Genomic DNA, 18,329 nt, shown 5'->3' on the forward strand with positions numbered 1-18,329 from the left:
TTAGCCAGGCGCGGTGGTGGGCGCCTGTAATCCCAGCTACTCGGGAGGCTGAGGCAGGATAATCATTTGAACCTGGGAGGCAGAGGTTGCAGTGAGCCGAGATGGTACCACTGCACTCCAGCCTGGGTGATAGAGCAAGGCTCCATCTCAAAAGAAAAAAAAGAAAAAGAAAGGATATTGGGGGCTGGGCGCAGTGGCTCATGCCTGTAATCCTAGCACTTTGGGAGGCTGAGGTGGGTGGATCACCTGAGGTCAGGAGATCAAGACCAGCCTGGCCATGATGGTGAGACCCCATCTTTAAAAAAAAAATAAAAATAGGGGCCGGGCGCGGCCCTGGGATTGTAGTGGCCTATAATCCCAGCACTTTGGGAGGCCGAGGCGGGTGGATCACGAGGTCAAGAGATTGAGACCATCCTGGTCAACAAGGTGAAACGCCGTCTCTACTAAAAAATACAAAAATTAGCTGGGCATGGTGGCGCCTGCCTGTAATCCCAGCTACTCAGGAGGCTGAGGCAGGAGAATTGCCTGAACCCAGGAGGCGGAGGTTGTGGTGAGCCGAGATCGTGCCATTGCACTCCAGCCTGGGTAACAAGAGCAAAACTCCGTCTCAAAAAAAAAATAAAAAATAAATAAATAAATAAAATAAAAATAATAAAAGGATATTGGGAAACAGAGCCAGGCATTTGGAGATGAGGGTGCCACCAAAATGATCATGTGTCACCTTCCAGGGATGGTCAGTGTGTGGCTGCCACAGCAACTAGCAGGGGGTAAACGCCAAAACATGGCCGGGCACAGTGGCTCATGCCTGTAATCCCAGCACTTTGGGAGGCAGAGGCGGGAGGATCGCTTGAGCCCAGGAATTCAAGACCAGCCTGGCCAACATAGCAAAACCCCATCTCTACTAAAAATACAAAAAAATTGGCTGGGTGCCATGGCTCACACCTGTAATCCCAGCACTTTGAGAGGCCAAGGTGGGCAGATCACAAGGTAGAGAGCTCGAGATCAGCCTATGCAACATGATGCAACCCTGCCTCTACTAAAAATACAAAAATTAGCTGGGCGTGGTGGTGGGTGCCTGTAAACCCAGCTACTCGAGAGGCTGAGGCAGGAGAATCGCTTGAACCTGGGAAGCAAAGGTTGCAGTGAGCTGAGGTCACATCATTGCACTCCAGCCTGGGGTGACAAGAGCGAAACTCCGTCTCAAAAAGAAAAAGTATAAAAAATGAGCCAGACGTGGTGGCGCACACCTGTATTCCCAGCTACGTGGGAGGCTGAGGCACAACACACACACACCCCAGCAGAGAGCGCGTGAAAGGACAGGGCCTAGGGACGGACTGGGTGTAGCAGGTGAGAGATAAAAGCCTGTATTTCTGACTTGAAGTAGCCCTGTTTGTCTCTGTTGGTTATTTTCCTGTTGCCTTTGTGATCACTGTGGCTGATGTTTGCTGAGAACCTATTATGTGCCAATCCCTGCTCTAAGCACGTGGACTAATGCGTCAACTCTCACAACTTTGTGAGGTGGGAACCATCATTACCCTCATTTTGCAGATGAGAAAGTAGACATGTAAAATGAGGATGGCAACATTCTCCTTGCCCAGTCCCCGCCCCTAGGGCTCTCTGTGATTCAGCAATGGTCACCCTGGGGAGGGGAAACTGTGGCCTGGGCACTTGCACTATGTTTGTGCAAGATCTGTATTCTGACAATTACAACATACGGCTAAATTAGAGAAGAACTGGCCGCGCACAGGGGCTCACGCCTGTAATCCCAACACTTTGGGAGGCTGAGGCGGGCAGATCGCTTGAGGCCAAGAGTTCGAGACCAGCCTGGCCAACATGGTGAAACCCCGTCTCTACAAAAAACACAAAAAAGTCTGGGTGCAGTGGCTTATGCCTGTAATCCCAGAACTTTGGGAGGCCGAGGCAGGCGGATCACCTCAGGTCAGAAGTTTGAGACCAGCCTGGCCAACATGGCAAAACCCCACCTCTACTAAAAATACAAAAAAATTAGCTGGGTGTGGTGGCAGGCACCTGTAATCCCAGCTACTCAGGAGGCTAAGGGAGGAGAATTGCTAGAACTCTGGAGGTGGAGGCTGCAGTGAGCCGATTGAGCCACTGCACTCCAGCTTGGAGGACAGAGCAAGACTCCATCTCAAAAAAAAAAAAAAAAAAAAAAAAGCTGGGCATGGTGGTGTATGCCTGTAATTCCAGTTACTTTGGAGGCTGAGACATGAGAATTGCCTGAACCCAGGAACCCAGGAACTAGAGGTTGCAGTGAGCTGAGATTGTGCCATTGCACTCCAGCCCAGATGACAGAGTGAGAATCTCTTTTTTCTCTTTTTCCCAAAGTTCTGAGATTACAGGTGTGAGCCACTGCGCCCAGCCCAAAAATTATTTTGACAAAGAAAAACAAAGGAGGGGTACATTACCTGATTTCAAGACTTCCTCTCATGCTGTAGCAGCCAAGATAATGTGGCTACTCACAAGGATAAGCTTCAACAAATAGATGACTGGGTAGAGCCTAGAAATAGACCCACTTCGGCAGTCAACTTTTTTTTTTTTTTTTTTTTTTTTGAGACAGAGTCTCGCTCCGTTGCCAGGCACTAGGCTGGAGTGTAGTGGCATGACCTAGGCTCACTGGAACCTCTGCCTCCCAGGTTCAAGCAATTCTCCCGCATCAGCCTCCCGAGTAGCTGGGACTACAGGTCCTTTAAGCTATTTATTTATAATCTGTGCATGTTAGCCTTCAAGAGGACATTTTATTTATTTTTGAGATGGAGTTTCGCTCGTTACCCAGGCTGGAGTGCAATGGCGCGAGCTCGGCTCACCACAACCTCCGCCTCCTGGGTTCAGGCAATTCTCCCGCCTCGGCCTCCTGAGTAGCTGGGACTACAGGCACGCACCACTATGCCCAACTAATTTTTTGTATTTTTAGTAGATGGGGTTTCACCATGTTGACCAGGATGGTCTCGATCTCTTGACCTCGTGATCCGCCCGCCTTGGCCTCCCAAAATGCTGGGATTACAGGCGTGAGCCACCACGCCTGGCCTGGCCTGGCCTAGAGTTTTCTTATCTTGCATTGTCATAGCCTGGTTTTGGCAACAGGATAAGCCGGCCTCATGACGTCAGTCAGGAGGCATCCTCCCCTATATTGTGGACAAGAGGGTGTGGGTGAGCATGATTTCCATGTTTGGTAGACGTCACTAATGAGCCCGTCTGAGGTCACTGTAAGGAAATTACATCTCCTTAATAGAGTTGTTCCGGTTATCTGTTTCTTACTGAATGAGCTTTGGGTAGTTGGTGTCTTTCAATAATTGTTTCCATTTCAAATGAGTGGAATTTATCCGCGGCACGTAGTTCATCCCATTCCCTTCTCCTTTTCGTATCTGCAGGACCTACGGTGTTGTCCTGCTTCCATTCCAACCCCATGCCTTTTCTCCTGAGCAATTTTACTGTTTTTGTTTTTTGAGACAAGAGTCTTGCTTGCTCTATCGCCCAGGCTAGAGTGCAATGGCACGATCTCGGCTCACTGCAACCTCCACCTCCCAGGTTCAAGCGATTCTCCTCCCTCAGCCTCCCGAGTAGCTGGGACTACAGGTGCCCGCCACAATGCCCGGCTAATTTTTTGCATTTTTAGTAGAGACAGGGTTTCACCATGTTAGCCAGAGGGTCTTGATCTCCTAGCCTCGTGATCCGCCCTCCTCGGCCTCCCAAAGTGCTGGGATTACAGGTGTGAGCCACCGCGCCCAGCCTTTATTGTTCTTTTTTATTGGGATTGGGTCCCCCAGCCCCGCTGCACAACTCTTTTTTTTTTTTTTTTTTTTTTTTTTTGAGACGGAGTTTCACTCTTGTTACCCAGGCTGGAGTGCAATGGCGCGATCTCGGCTCACCGCAATCTCCGCCTCCCAGGTTCAGGCAATTCTCCTGCCTCAGTCTCCTGAGTAGCTGGGATTACAGGCACGCGCCACCATGCCCAGCTAATTTTTTTTATTTTTAGCAGAGATGGGGTTTCACCATGTTGACCAGGATGGTCTCGATCTCTTGACCTCGTGATCCACCCGCCTCGGCTTCCCAAAGTGCTGGGATTACAGGCGTGAGCCACCGCGCCCGGCCATAACTCTTAAAGTGACCCAGGTAGATGGGCAAATTCAAGGTCCAAGCAGAGACTGAGGAAGGACTCAGGAGAGAGCGGCCGTGGAGGCGCTAAAAGAACCTGCACCTGGAATCAGGAGATGTGGGAGGTCCCTGCTGGCTCTAATGCTCCTCCCGCCCAGGAGCCCTCAGGCAGCACCCACAGCAGGAAGAAGGAAAGCTAGGCCCTGGGGAGGACTAACAGGGCAGCTGCTGCTTTCTGGATGGGCAGCTACAGGCTTCAGTGTGGGTCAGCATGTAAGGTTTTATTCAGTCCATGCTCCACCCACTCTGCCCTGGGACAGGACCACAGGGCGAAGCCCAGGCTGGGGGACTCAGGCAAGAGTCCTGGCCCTAGTCCTGGGCTGGAGGGCTGCAGGGAAGGGGGCGGGGCTCTGGGCCCTAGTCCTGGGCTGGAGGGTGGGGAGGTGGTGGGGAGGCGGGTGGGGCTCCTGGTGCGGCTCACACGTGCTGCTTCCGGTGCCGCAGCACCTCTGGGGGGGTGAACAGGAAGTCCTTCCCGCAGGCCTCGCAGTGGTAGGGCCTTTGCAGGACAGATGTCTTCAGGAGGGTCTCGGGGACAGCTTCCTCAGCCCCTAAGGGAGGGAAAAGAAGGAGGCTGTGAGGACGGTGTTCTAGTGCATATGTTTACCCCCATCCAAATACCAGGGACCCGTGGGGGTCAGGTTCTCTCCTGGCCTTTGGGGAACTCCAAGCCTTCCTTGATTAACAAAAACACACAGGCCTGTCTTTACTGTGCGTCCCTGTCGTGAGAGAGGCAGAGAGAAAGACACAAGAAGAGACATGGAGACAGAGGCAGACACAGCCAGCCTGGGGTGGGGGCTTGTGGCCCTGGGGCTGCCTCCCACGCTGAACCCCAGTGTGTGGCATCCCTGGGTGACAACAGGGTGGATATGGCCAAGGCAGAGACAACTGCTGGACAGAGAAGTAACAAGAGACAGCCACAGAGACAGAAATGAAGGGACAAAGACAGCGACACAGACAACACAGGCGACAGGCGGACAGAAAGAAGTGGCATCCAGGCTCCCTGCCCTGTGCTCCTGATCTTCAGGACGAGGCCTGTGTGTGGCACCAGCCGGGGCCAGCGGGTGGAGGTTGTCAGTCCCCGGAGCATCTAGCAAGTGCCCACACACACAGGAGACCATCACGGGATGGGCAGACAGCTGGGCAGAGGTGGCCCGGTCCCCGCAGCCCCGTGCTTGCCTGGGGGCCCGTCCTGTGGGGCCTGGGGGCAGGTGTTCTCATGGGCGATGCGCTCCAGGGGCGTGAGGGGTGCGTGCAGGCCACAGTGGGGGCAGGTCCAGAAGGTTCGGAGACAGTCGCTGTACAGGTCCGTGTCACTCTGCCGCAGACCGTCTGTCAGGGCTGGGGCCCAGCCAGGTGCCACCCACCGCCCACTGCCCACCTGGGACCCTTCCCAGAAGCCCTCAGGGCCGTGGGCCCCACTTGGGAACCACATCCCTGGACTAAGGTGAAATGTGGCTGTGGGGTCAGGTGTGGGGGCTTCCCGAAATCCCACCTTCAGGGAGGCAGGTTCATGCTCACCGTGAGGCAGTTGTAGGTGAGGAAGTCAGTGACTGCATAGCCCCCCTTGGTGGGGTGGGGGGACAGGGTGGAGCTGCCAAAGAGGCCAGGAAGATGGGGGGTGACTGGGATGGTCTGGGGTCCCACATACAGGTTCTGGGCTTCGAGCCCTGTGAGCCGCCGGAGGCTGTAGGGAAGCTAAGGAAGGAGAGACAGGAGAGTGAGATAGACAGACTCAGGGAGACACCACCAGAGCACCTGGAGCCAGCTGTGCCTGAAGCCCTCCCTCAGACTTTGCAGTTATGGGAGCCAAGTGCTTGAGCCAATCACAACTTGGCTGCAGACATGCATGACCAGGGCTTTGTCTAGAATATACCTGATGACCCACCCCCGTCTAAATTGCCTTCCCCAGGCCCCTCTTGTGCCCCTGTCACTGGTGGGACCCCATTTAGATCTTGAGTCTGGCCTCCTCACCCCTCCTCCCCCTGGCACGTCAGCCTTGATCCCCTCTCCGTGGCTCACCTGGCTCCTGCCCGTTTGTCCTCAAGCCCCTCTACTCCAGGAAGTCAGCCTGGATTACACCGTCTCCTCACCCCCACTACATGGAGAGTCAGGAGCAATTCCTGCTCCCCACCTAAGAGTCGGGCTGGTTTCAAGCCTGCTCAGTTCAGTTCACACCCTGAGGCATACACTCACAAACTCCTTCTCACACCCTGCCCGTCCTTGACTTAGCAAGGGGGGATCAGCTACACTTACTTACGGAAGGCACTTAGTAAACAGGGCAGCAGGGGGTAGTGTGGCTTTTGAGCCAGGCTCCTGGGATCAAATCCGGGCTCCACCCAGACCAGTGGAGTGACCTTGGGCAAGTGACTGAACCTCTGTGGCCTGAAAAGTCCCAACTGTGCCCACACGGAGTAAAGGGGAAGCCAGGCCCTCCCGAGGCGCAAGCCCTGTGGGCACAGGCGGCACTGGCGTCCTGGCAGCGGGCACCTTGGATGCCGTGAATTGCAGCAGTTCCTTGCTCAGGGCGGCCACCTCCTTGGGGCTGACGGGCTCCTCCTCCTCCTCCTCCTCCTCCAGCCGCTGTTGGGCCTGGTGCGCCAGCTGCCGATCCAGGGCACTTTCCCAGCGGGCACGGAGCCGCAGGGAAGCCGCCAGGAGCCGGACGGCACTTTCGCCGTCTGCCAGCTGCAGCTCCAGCCAGCTGTCGGCCACCAGGCGGGTGCAGTCACCATTGGTGTCCAGGGACCGGCTAAACAGCAGGAGGGACTGGGATGGGGCAGGAGACAGGGAGTGGGTGTGAGGGGCAGCGCGCTGCTGGACACAGGCCTGCCCGGGGGGCTCCTGCCCACCCACCATCTATCTGCCTATGTGAGGCATCCACCCACCCACCCTCCACCCACGGTACCAGGCACCCCTGTGGGTGCTGGGGATATGGCATGTACAAGGCAGCTGCTGAGTCAGGGAAGGGGACTGGGGTGGCGCGGCAGCAGATGGAAGGGAGCTGGAAAGGACGGCTGCATTCTCAGGCAGGGTGGCAGAGGGACCACAGCCACTCATACACACAAGACATGCAGGGAGAGCCCAGGCCGAGCGCACGCTCCTGTGAGGACGGAAGTCAGGGCTGTAGTTTCCTGTGTTGTGCCTCATAAGATGTTGGGGAAAATTCTCGGGGCTGGGGCCGGGGCCGGGGCAGACGACAGGGGAGGACTGGCCATGTGTGGATGGTCTGGGGGCCGCAAACGGTACAGGAGGCTCCATGCGCTGTTCCGCCTGCTCACGTGAGTGCGAAGATTCTCATCCTGCTCACTGCAACCCCCACTCCCGCTCCCGCCTCAGTCTCCAGAGTAGCTAGGATTACAGGCGCCCGCCACCACACCCAGCTAATTTTTGTTATTTTCAGTAGAGACTGGTTTCACCATGTTAGCCAGGCTGGTGTCAAACCCCTGACCTCAAGTGATCCACCCACCTTGGCCTCCCAAAGTGCTGGGATTACAGGCGTGAGGGGCTGTAATCATTTTTGACTCTGAGTTTAGACTCAGAGTCTCAACGAGCAGCGCAGTGCAGGGAGAGCGCAGCGGCTCGGCTAGCTCGCCTGTTCAGCTTCCTGCGCTCCGGCTGGTCGCCGACCCTCTGTCCCTCGGCCTGCGCACTGCCCACTTTCTCGTGCTCACATGAGCACCCAGCATCGCCCTTTTTTGGTTTGCTGTCTACCTCCCCCATCGTATTTGAGCCCCGTGAGCGTGCAGAGTTTGGTCGATGTAACTATAGCTGCACCCCCGGCCCCCAGAACACTAACAGTGCCAGGTCCGCCAGGCGGGCTCGAGGGACGTGTGACACACACAGGAGTGACTGAGCCGCGCTGGCTTTCGTGGTGTTGGTGGCAATGACAGTGCCAGCAAAACCCTGAGGCTCTGGGAGTGTGCGGGTTCCTCTCTCCCCTCCACGTTCCCTGGGACCCAAGCCCGGCTGTGCTGACAGTGAGTGGGGAGGCCGGAGGGGGCGGCGTGATGCTGGAGCTCTGGCTCGGCCACCTGCTCACTGTGTCACTTAGGTGACGTGTCCCCTGAGCTTCAGTCTCTTCAATAAAGGGAGACCCACAGGGCTGTGGGAGGACTCCAAGGCCAGGCCTCAATCATGGGGGGACGATCAGGAGCACTGAGGGCAGGGCAGCGGCTGCTGTGGGGCCCATGAAAGGTCCTCTGTGATCTTAGTTCAGCCTCGGCCTCCACCCAGGCCGCACCCTCCTCTCCCTCCCAACAGTGGCTGGCCCTCCTGGCTGTGACCGTGTCCCAGCTCTGCTCAGAAGCTCCGGGCTCCTGCCTCACTCGCCTCATCTCCACACAATCCCCCTGCCGACCGTACGCCAGGCACGTGTGTGCCTTGGAGCCTCTGTGCAGGCCACCCCACTGACGGGGACACTTTGCCCTGACATCCACATGGCTTTCCTCTTTGGGTCGCTGCTTGGGGCCACCAGGTGGCCTTATCTTGCACCACACCGTGTGCCCACCCCCACCCCCACCCTATTGCTCGGCACCACCCTCCCACACATGGCTCAGGGCGTCACTGTTTTACTGCTATCACAGTCTCCTGCCACGGGAGCCCGGGACAGGAGGGGCTGGGCTTGTGGCCTGGTTCCCTGCTGTGCCCTTGACCCCAAGCAGGCACTCTGCAGGTAACTGTTGAGCAAGTCCATGAATGAGAGAAAAAGCCAGCAGCCACACCAATGGCCCAAGGCTAACGCCTGCAGCCAGCCCTGGTGGCAGGCGGCCCCTCCACATCCACGTGGTTCTCCCACCTGGGCAACGCAGCTCTCACATCTGGGCATGGGGTTGGGGGCGGGACAGAGGCCCACCTGGAGGGCAGGGATGCGGACGCAGTTCACCAGGTACGGCTTGTTGGTCTCCAGCAGGGACACAAAGCTGAGGAGCTGGTGTTTGCTGCTCATCTTCTGGTCACCTGAAAGGTTGAGGAGGACCGCTCAGGCCCACCCAGGCCCATGAGAGGCCTGCCTGTCCCACCCGGTCAACATACACATCAGTAGAAAGAAAGAATATGCTCATGGCTGGGTGCTGCGGCTCACACCTGTAATCCCAGCTCTTTGGGAGGGCAAAGCAGGCGGATCACCTGAGGTCGGGAGCTCGAGACCAGCCTGACCAACATGGAGAAACCCCATCTCTACTAAAAGTACAAATTAATCGGGCGTGGTGGCTCATAACCTGTAATCCCAGCTACTAGGGAGGCTGAGGCAGAATTGGTTGAACCTGGGAGGCGGAGGTTGTAGTGAGCTGAGATCACGCCACTGCACTCCAGCCTGGGCAACAAGAGCGGGAGGGAAGGGAACACGTAGGACCCAGCTGGGAACAGGCAGCGCCCACAGGACAGGCCCCCTGACCATCGCTTGCTCGGTGGGCATAGCCACGCTGGCTGGGGCTGGCCATCACCACCTTAGAGAGGGTGAGGCCCAGCAGGGGTGAGTCACCCAAGGCCACCCAGGGAGGCCTGGTGCTGGAACCTCCCCCTCTGCAGGCCCCTGTCCGCAATACCAGCACGGGTGGGTGTGGGAAGGATCAGGGGGAGCCGCAGCCAGAGGAGCTGGGGAGGCCATGGTATCCCTGCCCCTCACATCCCAGATAAAGGTTCTGTCTGCCTGTGCTCACTGTACCTCGGCTTCCATCGCAGCTGCTGGCCTCCAACTCCCGTGCGTGCAGCACCTCAGGGCTGCCAGCAAAAACACAGGTGGGGTGCAGCACGGCACCCTGCTTGGCCTGCGTGTGGAAAATCTGCAGAGGATGGAGAGGAAGCACAGGCCCTCCCATGTGCTCTCCTCTGCCCGGGACACCTCTCCTCCATCCTCCAGGCCAGGTCCCCTCCTCCAGGAAGCCCTCCCTGACTCCTCCAAGTCTGGGTCAGGCGCCCCCTGTGGGCTCCCACAGTGCCCTGGGATCCCTAATCTCTGCCCACTCTGGGTTGTCTGGGGACAGGTCTGTCCTCCCACTGGGCTGTGGGCCCCGTTGGGACAGAGCCACGGTTGTTTCAGTCACCACTGCATCCCCAGCATGGGACAGGCACTCAGGGAGTGTGTGATAAAAGACAAAATACAGGATGGGGCAGAACAGGGCCCACCTGGTCCGAGTCCTTTCGGCTGCTGTTGAAGGCGTCGGGGACGGCCAGCTGCGGGTACAGGCCCCGGCCCAGCACCAGCTTCAGCAGGGCTAGCTGCTCACGGCTCAGGTCCTGGGCTGAGCTGGCAGCGGCCTGCAGCTGTGCCAGGTCATGCCGGAGCTTGAACTTCACATCCTGGGGGGAACATGGGGAGGCAGAATCTTAGGGCACCTTCCCTACTATCTGAGAGGCTCCTAGCATGATCTGCAGATGCCTGGGCCCTACAGGTCCCTGGGGACAGGCGCCATGCACGGAAACCCGGCTCCTGAAAAGAGGATGGGGCCACGTCCTCTGAGATGCCCCAGGAGAGCCCAAGGCCCACCTTGGTAAACCCCACCCACCTGGATGTCCACGCCATTGCCGGCTCCTGGGGGCGCTGGGCCACCCCGGTCCTCATCACTGGAGCCGCCGTCCTGCTCCTCCTGCAGCTGCAGCACCTTGCGCCTGCGCCCCGCACCCTCCTCGTGCTGGCGTTTCAGCTGGTGCAGGGCCCGGCGCTCGCGGCGCCGCTGCAGCCGGCTGTAGCTGTCCCCCGCCTGTATGGCCTGGGCCCCAGCCAGCAGCCCATGGTCCTCCAGCAGCTCCTGCGGGCAGGTGGACACAGGTGAGGGCCTTGGGACAGGCTCAGTGGGCTCTGGACGCACATGGAAATGGGGACCCTCCCAGTGCCAGGGCTGCGAAAGACCAAAGGGGCCTGAATGAGAACAGCCCCTCGCACGGTGCTGAGCACAGATCACTGCTCCAGGAGGGAGAGCTGTTCTTGCGTCAGCCAAGGGGACACCGGGGCCTAGGGCAGGAGGAAGCATCCAGTGTCTTCTCCCACAGCTGGCTCCACGCTCCAGCGACTGACCCACCTGCCCCTCGGGGCCTGCCTTCCTGCACAGCCCTGGTGGGCGCCCTGCACTAGTGCTTCCCAGACTGGCCCTGGGGCACTGGGAACCTGGTGGGAATGCCAAGTCCTGGGCCTCATCCCAGAAAACCCAAGTGGAGAGGGGAGGGGCCTGGGCGGGACTGGGCATCCGAACACAACAGACCCTCCAGCTGACTGTGCCCCATGAAATCTCAGACCCCTCCCCCCCGCCACCCTATCAATCAACAGTCCTCCAGTGACCCGATTTGGTTGGCCCCTCTGTTTCCTGCTGAGCCGTGACTGATGGAGCATGCAGGTAGCGGGGGGAGGGAGAGAGAGTGAGTTCATTAGACTGCCCACTCTGGCCCTCAGCTTGCCCATCTGTAACCCGAGGGAATGGGTCACACAGGGCCTCTGATTCTATCCTCAATCCACGGGTAAGAGCACGGCAAAGGACCCGACAGCAGGTGTTTCTGCACTCAGATGGAGAATGGCCACGGAGTACGCATGACATGAGCAACAGAACTGCATGGCCACAGGAAAAACCCAAATCTTTTTTTTTTTTTTTGAGACAGAGTTTCGCTCTTCTTGCCCAGGATGGAGTGCAATGGCATGATCTTGGCTCACTGCAATCTCCACCTCCTGGGTTCAAGTGATTCTCCTGTCTCAGCCTCCTGAGTAGCTGGGATTACAGGCATGTGCCCCCACGCCCGGCTAATTTTGTATTTTAGTAGAAACGGGGTTTCTCCATATTGGTCAGGCTGGTCTTGAACTCCTGAACTTGGGTGATATGCCTGCCTCGGCCTCCCAAAGTGCTGGGATTACAGGCATGAGTCACCGCGCCTGGCCAAAGCCCAGATCTTTTAGAGTTAAAGGAAAATCTCTCTGACCACCCGCTCACCTGTATTATTATCATCATCATCATCTTCAAGCCCTTGTGGAGAACCACCTGCGTGCTCGGTCTGCTCTGGACGCCCTGCACATATTAACTCATTTAATCCTCACGCGAAGCTGGGAGGCAGGTGCTTTTTTTGAGGCGGAGTCTCACTCTGTCATCAGGCTGAAGTGCAATGGCGCAATCTTGGCTCACTGCAACCTCCAGCTCCCTGATTCAAGCGATTCTCCTGCCTCAGCCTCACGAGTATCTGGGAATACAGGTGTGCGCCACCACGCCCAGCTAATTTTTGTATTTTTAGTAGAGATGGGGTTTCACCATGTTGGTCGGGATGGTCTCAATCTCCTGACCTCATGATCCGCCCACCTCGGCCTCCCAAAGTGCTGGGATTGCAGGTGTGAGCTACCATGCCTAGTTGGCATGAGCTATTTTTATCCTCTTTTTTTCAAGGGGAAGCTGAGCCCCAGAGACAAGCAGTAACCTGCCCAGAGCCACGGCTGGCCTGTCTGGCCTCAGATGCGCTGGGTCCCACCATAACCATAGGCTGCCTCCAGCACCACAGCGGTGCAGCCAGCCGGTCCAGAGGGCGAGCTCTTCCCGAGGATGCTGCATGTCCACTGACTCCATCCACCCCTCCAGGAAGCCCTCCTGGATTTCTACTCCCTTTGCCCTGCCCAGCTGCCCCAACACCTGGCCACCGGGTGGTGGGGGAGGTGGGTACAGGGTGGGACTCTGGTCTGACCTCTGTCCAGGAAGGGAGGGAGTGTTCTGGAGTGTGCTTGCACGCCGCTGCCTGGACAAGGCTGGCTTCCCTGCCCCCCGAGCCTCACCTTGAACTGGCGCCGAAGGTTGGCCATCTCGTACAGCCGGTGCTCCTCTATGCCCCGGCGGCGGCACCACTTGCGGGAGTTTCTGCTCCGTTCAGATTTCACCTGAACAAGTGGAGGAGCAGAAGCCAGGGTGTCAGGGCCCGGCCAGCTCAGGGAGGGAGGGCCTGACCCAACACCCAGAGCCCCAATACGGGCATCCCTCAGGGACACCTGCTCCCCTCCTTCCAGGTCTCACCCCAGTGCCCCTTCCTACGGGAAACCCTCCCAGACTACCCACAAACTGGGTGAGACACCTTCTGGGCTCTCCCAGCTCCTTGGACTCCCCATTCCAGCCTTCTCTGATTCCAGCCCTCTCTGGGTTGTCACTGTCACATCAGTGGTCTCCCTGCGCTGGGCTGTGAGCCCCGCGAGGGCAGGGTCAGGGTAGTTTTGGGATGGATGGGTGCCCAGCACTACAGTATGGGGCCAGGGTTAGAGCAGGGATTCAGGGCACATAGACTGGATATACAAAGGCCCCCCAACGAGTCGACTTTCTCCAGATGGCACGGGTCTTCATCCGTGCTCCAGAAACCCCAGGCTCCTCTCAGCCCCGGGCCTGGGCACGTGCTGTCCCGAGCCGACGGCATGGATGGTGGAGACACGGCCCTCCCCAGGCAGGCCCTGTCTGGGGTTCAGTGGTCCTCCCAGGGTGGGGTTGAGCGTGGGACATGAGGAGGAGCCACAGCTGCAGAAGGCCTTGACCCTGGGCAGAGTGACAGAGGGGCCCCACCGCCAGCCTCACCTGCACCCAGGCATTGAAGACATTGAAGAGGGTGAAAGGGTCACCCTGGTCGCTCTCCAGCGGCCGCCTCGCTGCTGCGCACTCCGGGCTGCTCTGGGCACTGCGGGTGAAGGGCGACTGGACGCTGAGCGCCGCCGCGATGGTGAGCACGGGTTCCGCCAGGCTGAACATGGAGCCCAGGATCAGCATCTTCCCTGCAGCGGTGGACACAGGGCTGAGGCTCCTGGGGGCCAGGACAGGCGCAGCCCTCACCCCTCGGGGCCCCGGACCACCCTTCCGCCCACCCTCCTGCTCCCACCTCCCTCCATCTTGCCCACCAAGGGCCTTGTGACCCAGATGGACAGATTCAAACCCACAGGCTGCTTTCTGCTCACGTGGCTGTGGGCCTGTTTCCCCATCTGTACGTTGGCGATGCCCACAGTGCCTGCCTCCTCGGACACACAGGAGGTGCTGTCTAAGCGCTGGCTACTCCTGTCACAAGTTCCCCACTCTTCTATTTACAACCCTGCCTTGGTCTTTGCTCTGGGAGTTTTTTTTTTATTTTTTATTTTTTTTTATTTTTTGGAGACAGAATCTGACTCTGTCGCCAGGCTGGAGTGCAATGGCATGATCTTGGCTCACGGCAACCTCCACCTCCTGGGTTCAAGTGATTCTCCTGCCTCAGCCTCCCAAGTAGCTGGGACTATAGGCACGCGCTATCACGCCCAGCTAATTTTTGTATTTTTGGTTTTTTTTTTTGAGACGAATCTTGCTCTGTCTCCCGGCTGGAGTGCAGTGGCACAATCTTGGCTCACTGCAAACTCTGCCTCCCAGGTTTAAGCGATTCTCCTGCCTCAGCCTCCCACAGGAGGAGTGCCTACGGACTACAGGCGTGTGCCACCACACCCGGCTAATTTTTTGTATTTAGTATAAATGGGGTTTCACCATGTCAGCCAAGATGGTCCCGACCTCCTGACCTCATGATCCACCCACCTTGGCTTCCCAAAGTGCTGGGATTACAGGCATGAGCCACCTCACCCAGCCTAATTTTTTTATTTTTCATAGAGATGGGGTTTCACCATGGAGACCAGGCAGGTCTCGATCTCTTGACCTCATGATCCACCTGCCTCAGCCTCCCAAAGTGCTGGGATTACAGGCGTGAGCCACCGCGCCTGACCTCTGGTTCACCTCTTGAACCACCATAGTGGACCTTTCTCTCCGCGCTAGAGTGTGACCTATAAGCAAGTCCCTCCCACTCTGCCCTGGCACTGACTTGAGTGCCTGTTGCAGGATGAATCTTCTCCTGCCGCCTTTGTTTAAGTCAAGGTGGAGGTGGAAGAGGAAGGGCAGACAGACGGTAAAGGGAGAATGGAGAAAGATGCGGCAGGGGCTGGGACAGGCAGGGAAAGGGGAGGAGGGGCAGACGGCAGGATAGGTAGGCCACGGATAGGAAAAGCAGGAACAGCTTCCCAGGGTGGCCAAAGAGCTGGCGACCACCGTTTCCATCTGGGAGCGCTCCATAGCGGGCTTCTGGACAGCCCTGGTTCTGGGCGCTGGAGCTGCCGCTGGACTTCCGGGAACTCCCTTCCTGCCTGTCCTGTGGCCTGTGTCTCATGTGTCTGCCTCATCCCCACTGTTTCCCTTGGCTGACTCTCCACAGTATCTGTCACAAAGCTGGCCTCAAGTAGATCCCCTGAGGTCAGTCAGGAGTTCTAGACCAGTCTGGCTGCCATGGTGAAACTCTGACTCTACTAAAAATACAAAAATTGCCTGGTTTAGTGGCAGGCGCCTGTAATCCCAGCTAGTTGGGAGGCTGAAGCAGGAGAATCGCTTGAACCTGGGAGGCGGAGGATGCAGTGAGCCAAGATCGTGTCACTGCACTCCAGTGTGGGTGACAAGAGTGAAACTCCATTTCAAAAACAACAAAAAACAAAGCTTGCTGGCCTCATAAAACAAAGGTGGCCGGAAAGCAGGGCTCCGGGCTGGACTGTGCAGGCCCCTCTCCTGTCCCAGGACGCCCCAGCTCTGTCACCAGGGGCAAGTGGCACCACCTCTCTGCGCCACTGCTTCCCCATCTATAAACTGGGGTACAACAGCATGGGCCTCTCCTCAGGCTGCTAAGAGGATGGACTGTGTCTCACGTTATGAAGCGCTCAGAACTCTACCCGGCAGAGAGGATGCCCAGCACAGGGTCATCCGGGCCTTTCGGTTTGCAGTCCCCCACGTGTGACCCTGAGCAGCAGTTCTCTGTGCCTCGTTTTCCCCCAGGGAAAGGGGTGGCATGTGCCCCCAGCCCTCAAGGAGATAATGTGTGTGAGGCACCTAGCATCACCTCCAATCAAAGCCAGGCCTGCGCCATGCCCTCAGGAGCCTCCTGGGCCCAGCCTCAGTTTCCCCATCTGCATACTGGGGCGATCAGAGGCCCTGCCCTCAGCAGGTAAGGATGAAATAATGAAAAATCCACAGAGCCTTTCATTGGCCCACGGCAAGTGCTCACGCTTCTCAGCTCAGATTCTCCCTACTCTAGCCCTGTTTCCTTCCAAAACAAAAATGAGGCCAGGCGTGGTGGCCCACGTCTGTCATCTCGGCACTTAGGGAGGCTGAGGCAGGCAGATCATGTGAGGTCAGGACTTCAAGACCAGCCTGGCCAACATGGTGAAACCCTGTCTCTACCAAAAATACAAAAATTAGCCGGGCGTAGTGGCACGTGCTTTTAATCCCAGCTACTTGGGAGACTGAGATGGAAGAATCACTTGTCAGCACTTCTTTCTGCATTTGGGGGATCCTAGGTACTCTAAGGGAGGCCCTGTCATCACCCAAGTGCTGGGGAATCCAAGCGAGAGAGCCTGTCCTTCCTGTCACTCACGCACAACCTGGCACTTTGTGTCACATCCTCTGAAACAGCCTTGCCAGCCAGACACCACAGGCCACACCCAGCCTGTACTGGTGGTGTCTGTGTCAGGTGAGTGCCTGAGACGCTAATGCTGCACCACAAGACAGCCACAAGAACAACAGGGTCAGAGGGCTGCTGGCCCCAAATCCCTCTAGCTTTACCCCCTATTCCTGATGACACACAGCATGAAGACCAGGAGCACCACATCAGTCACTGAAGCCCTGAGATCAGGAGGGCGGGGAACTGAAATGGTCCCCATCGACCTCTGTGGACCCAGCCTTTCCAGATCCTTACAGAACCGCCAAGTCGACTGATTGATTTTCTGGCCACCTTCAGCCACATAGAACCCTGTTCCACTTACACACTTCCCATCTAATTCAAAGCTCCTCACCCGGCCCAGGGCCAGAGGGACAGCCGGCCCCGCCCCTCCTGAAGGCCTCTGCCCAGGTGTCACTGTTCAGTGAGGCCTCCCAGGGCAGCCTCGGAACACTGCTCCCAGCCCCCGCTGCGTCCACTGCACTCCACGCCCACGGAGCAGGAATCAGCAGCTGACATTCCCATGTTTCATTTATCTGCCCCTGTCCATCTCCCATTACATGTGAGCTCCGAGAAGGAAGGAGTTTTATTTTCTTCACTGTTGTATCTCTGGCATCTAGAATAGGACCTGGTACAGAGCTGGTGCTCAAAAATTATTTAATGAATGGGCCAGGCACCGTAATCCCAGCACTTTAAGAGGCCGAGGTGGGCAGATCACTTGAGGTCAGGAGTTCAAGATCAGCCTGGCCAACATGGCAAAACCCTGTCTCTACCAAAAATACAAATATTGGTCGGGCACGGTGGCTCATGCCCGTAATCCCAACACTTTGGGAAGCCGAGGTGGAGAGATCACTTGGTCAGGAGTTCGAGACCATCCTGGCCAACCTGATGAAACCCTGTCCCTACTAATAATACAAAAATTAGCCAGGCATGGTAGTGTGCGCCTGTAATCCCAGCTACTCAGGAGGCTGAGGCAGGAGAATCGCTTGAACCCAAGAGGTGGCAGTGAGCCGAGATCATGCCACTGCACTCCAGCCAGGGAGACAGAGAGAAAACTCTGTATCAAAACAAAAATTAGCTGGGTATGGTGACACGTGCCTATAGTCCCAGCTACTCAGGAGGCTGAGGCAGGAGAATTGCTTGAACCCGGGAGGCAGAGGATGCAGTGAGCTGAGATCACAACACTGCACTCAGAGTGAGACTCCATCTCAAAAAGAAATAATGAATGAATGATGGGACTGTTTCAGTATCTCCCGTCTTCTCCCTCTCACTCCATTCCAGCCACACCAGCTTCCCTGCCGCTCCCCTATCAGCAGGCACGCACGCCCCACAGGGCTCTGCACTGGCTGTTCCTGCTGCCTCAACGCCCTCGTGCTGTATCTGCACTGTCCAATACGGCCGCCTCTGGCCTCACGTGGCTACTAAACACCTGAACATGGCTGGTCCAAACCAAGATTTCCAAGACTTTGTGTGGTAAAAAAGAACATAAAATCTTGATCACGAGGTCAAGAGATCGAGACCATCCCGGTCAACATGGTGAAACCCCGTCTCTACTAAAAATACAAAAAAATTAGCTGGGCATGGTGGCGCGTGCCTGTAATCCCAGCTACTTAGGAGGCTGAGGCAGGAGAATTGCCTGAATCCGGGAGGCGGAGGTTGCGGTGAGCCGAGATCGCGCCATTGCACTCCAGCCTGGGTAACGAGCGAAACTCCGTCTCAAAAAAAAA

At 57.2% G+C, this 18,329-nt stretch overlaps 1 protein-coding gene across 8 annotated transcripts in view; it reads right to left on the reverse strand.

Moving 5' to 3' along the window:
* Positions 1 to 4,117: 4,117 nt before the first annotated feature.
* DHX34 (DExH-box helicase 34) overlaps positions 4,118 to 18,329 on the reverse strand; it is a 44,905-nt gene continuing 30,693 nt past the window's right edge. For all 8 annotated transcript variants that reach the window (XM_012446700.2, XM_064381120.1, XM_012446698.2 and 5 more), the window contains exons 8-17: positions 13,695 to 13,888; positions 12,914 to 13,015; positions 10,680 to 10,922; positions 10,300 to 10,473; positions 9,839 to 9,956; positions 9,029 to 9,132; positions 6,664 to 6,942; positions 5,695 to 5,871; positions 5,353 to 5,491; positions 4,118 to 4,724 (exon numbers count right to left, since the gene is read on the reverse strand). In XM_012446700.2, coding sequence (XP_012302123.2) covers positions 4,591 to 4,724; positions 5,353 to 5,491; positions 5,695 to 5,871; positions 6,664 to 6,942; positions 9,029 to 9,132; positions 9,839 to 9,956; positions 10,300 to 10,473; positions 10,680 to 10,922; positions 12,914 to 13,015; positions 13,695 to 13,888 — 1,664 coding nt within the window. In that variant the 3' untranslated portion in view covers positions 4,118 to 4,590. The remainder of the gene's footprint in view (positions 4,725 to 5,352; positions 5,492 to 5,694; positions 5,872 to 6,663; positions 6,943 to 9,028; positions 9,133 to 9,838; positions 9,957 to 10,299; positions 10,474 to 10,679; positions 10,923 to 12,913; positions 13,016 to 13,694; positions 13,889 to 18,329) is intronic.

Source organism: Aotus nancymaae, unplaced genomic scaffold (genome assembly GCF_030222135.1).
Source record: "Aotus nancymaae isolate 86718 unplaced genomic scaffold, 86718_ANA_hifiasm-v0.15.2.pri h1tg000028l, whole genome shotgun sequence".
Classification (NCBI taxonomy): Eukaryota; Metazoa; Chordata; class Mammalia; order Primates; family Aotidae; genus Aotus; species Aotus nancymaae.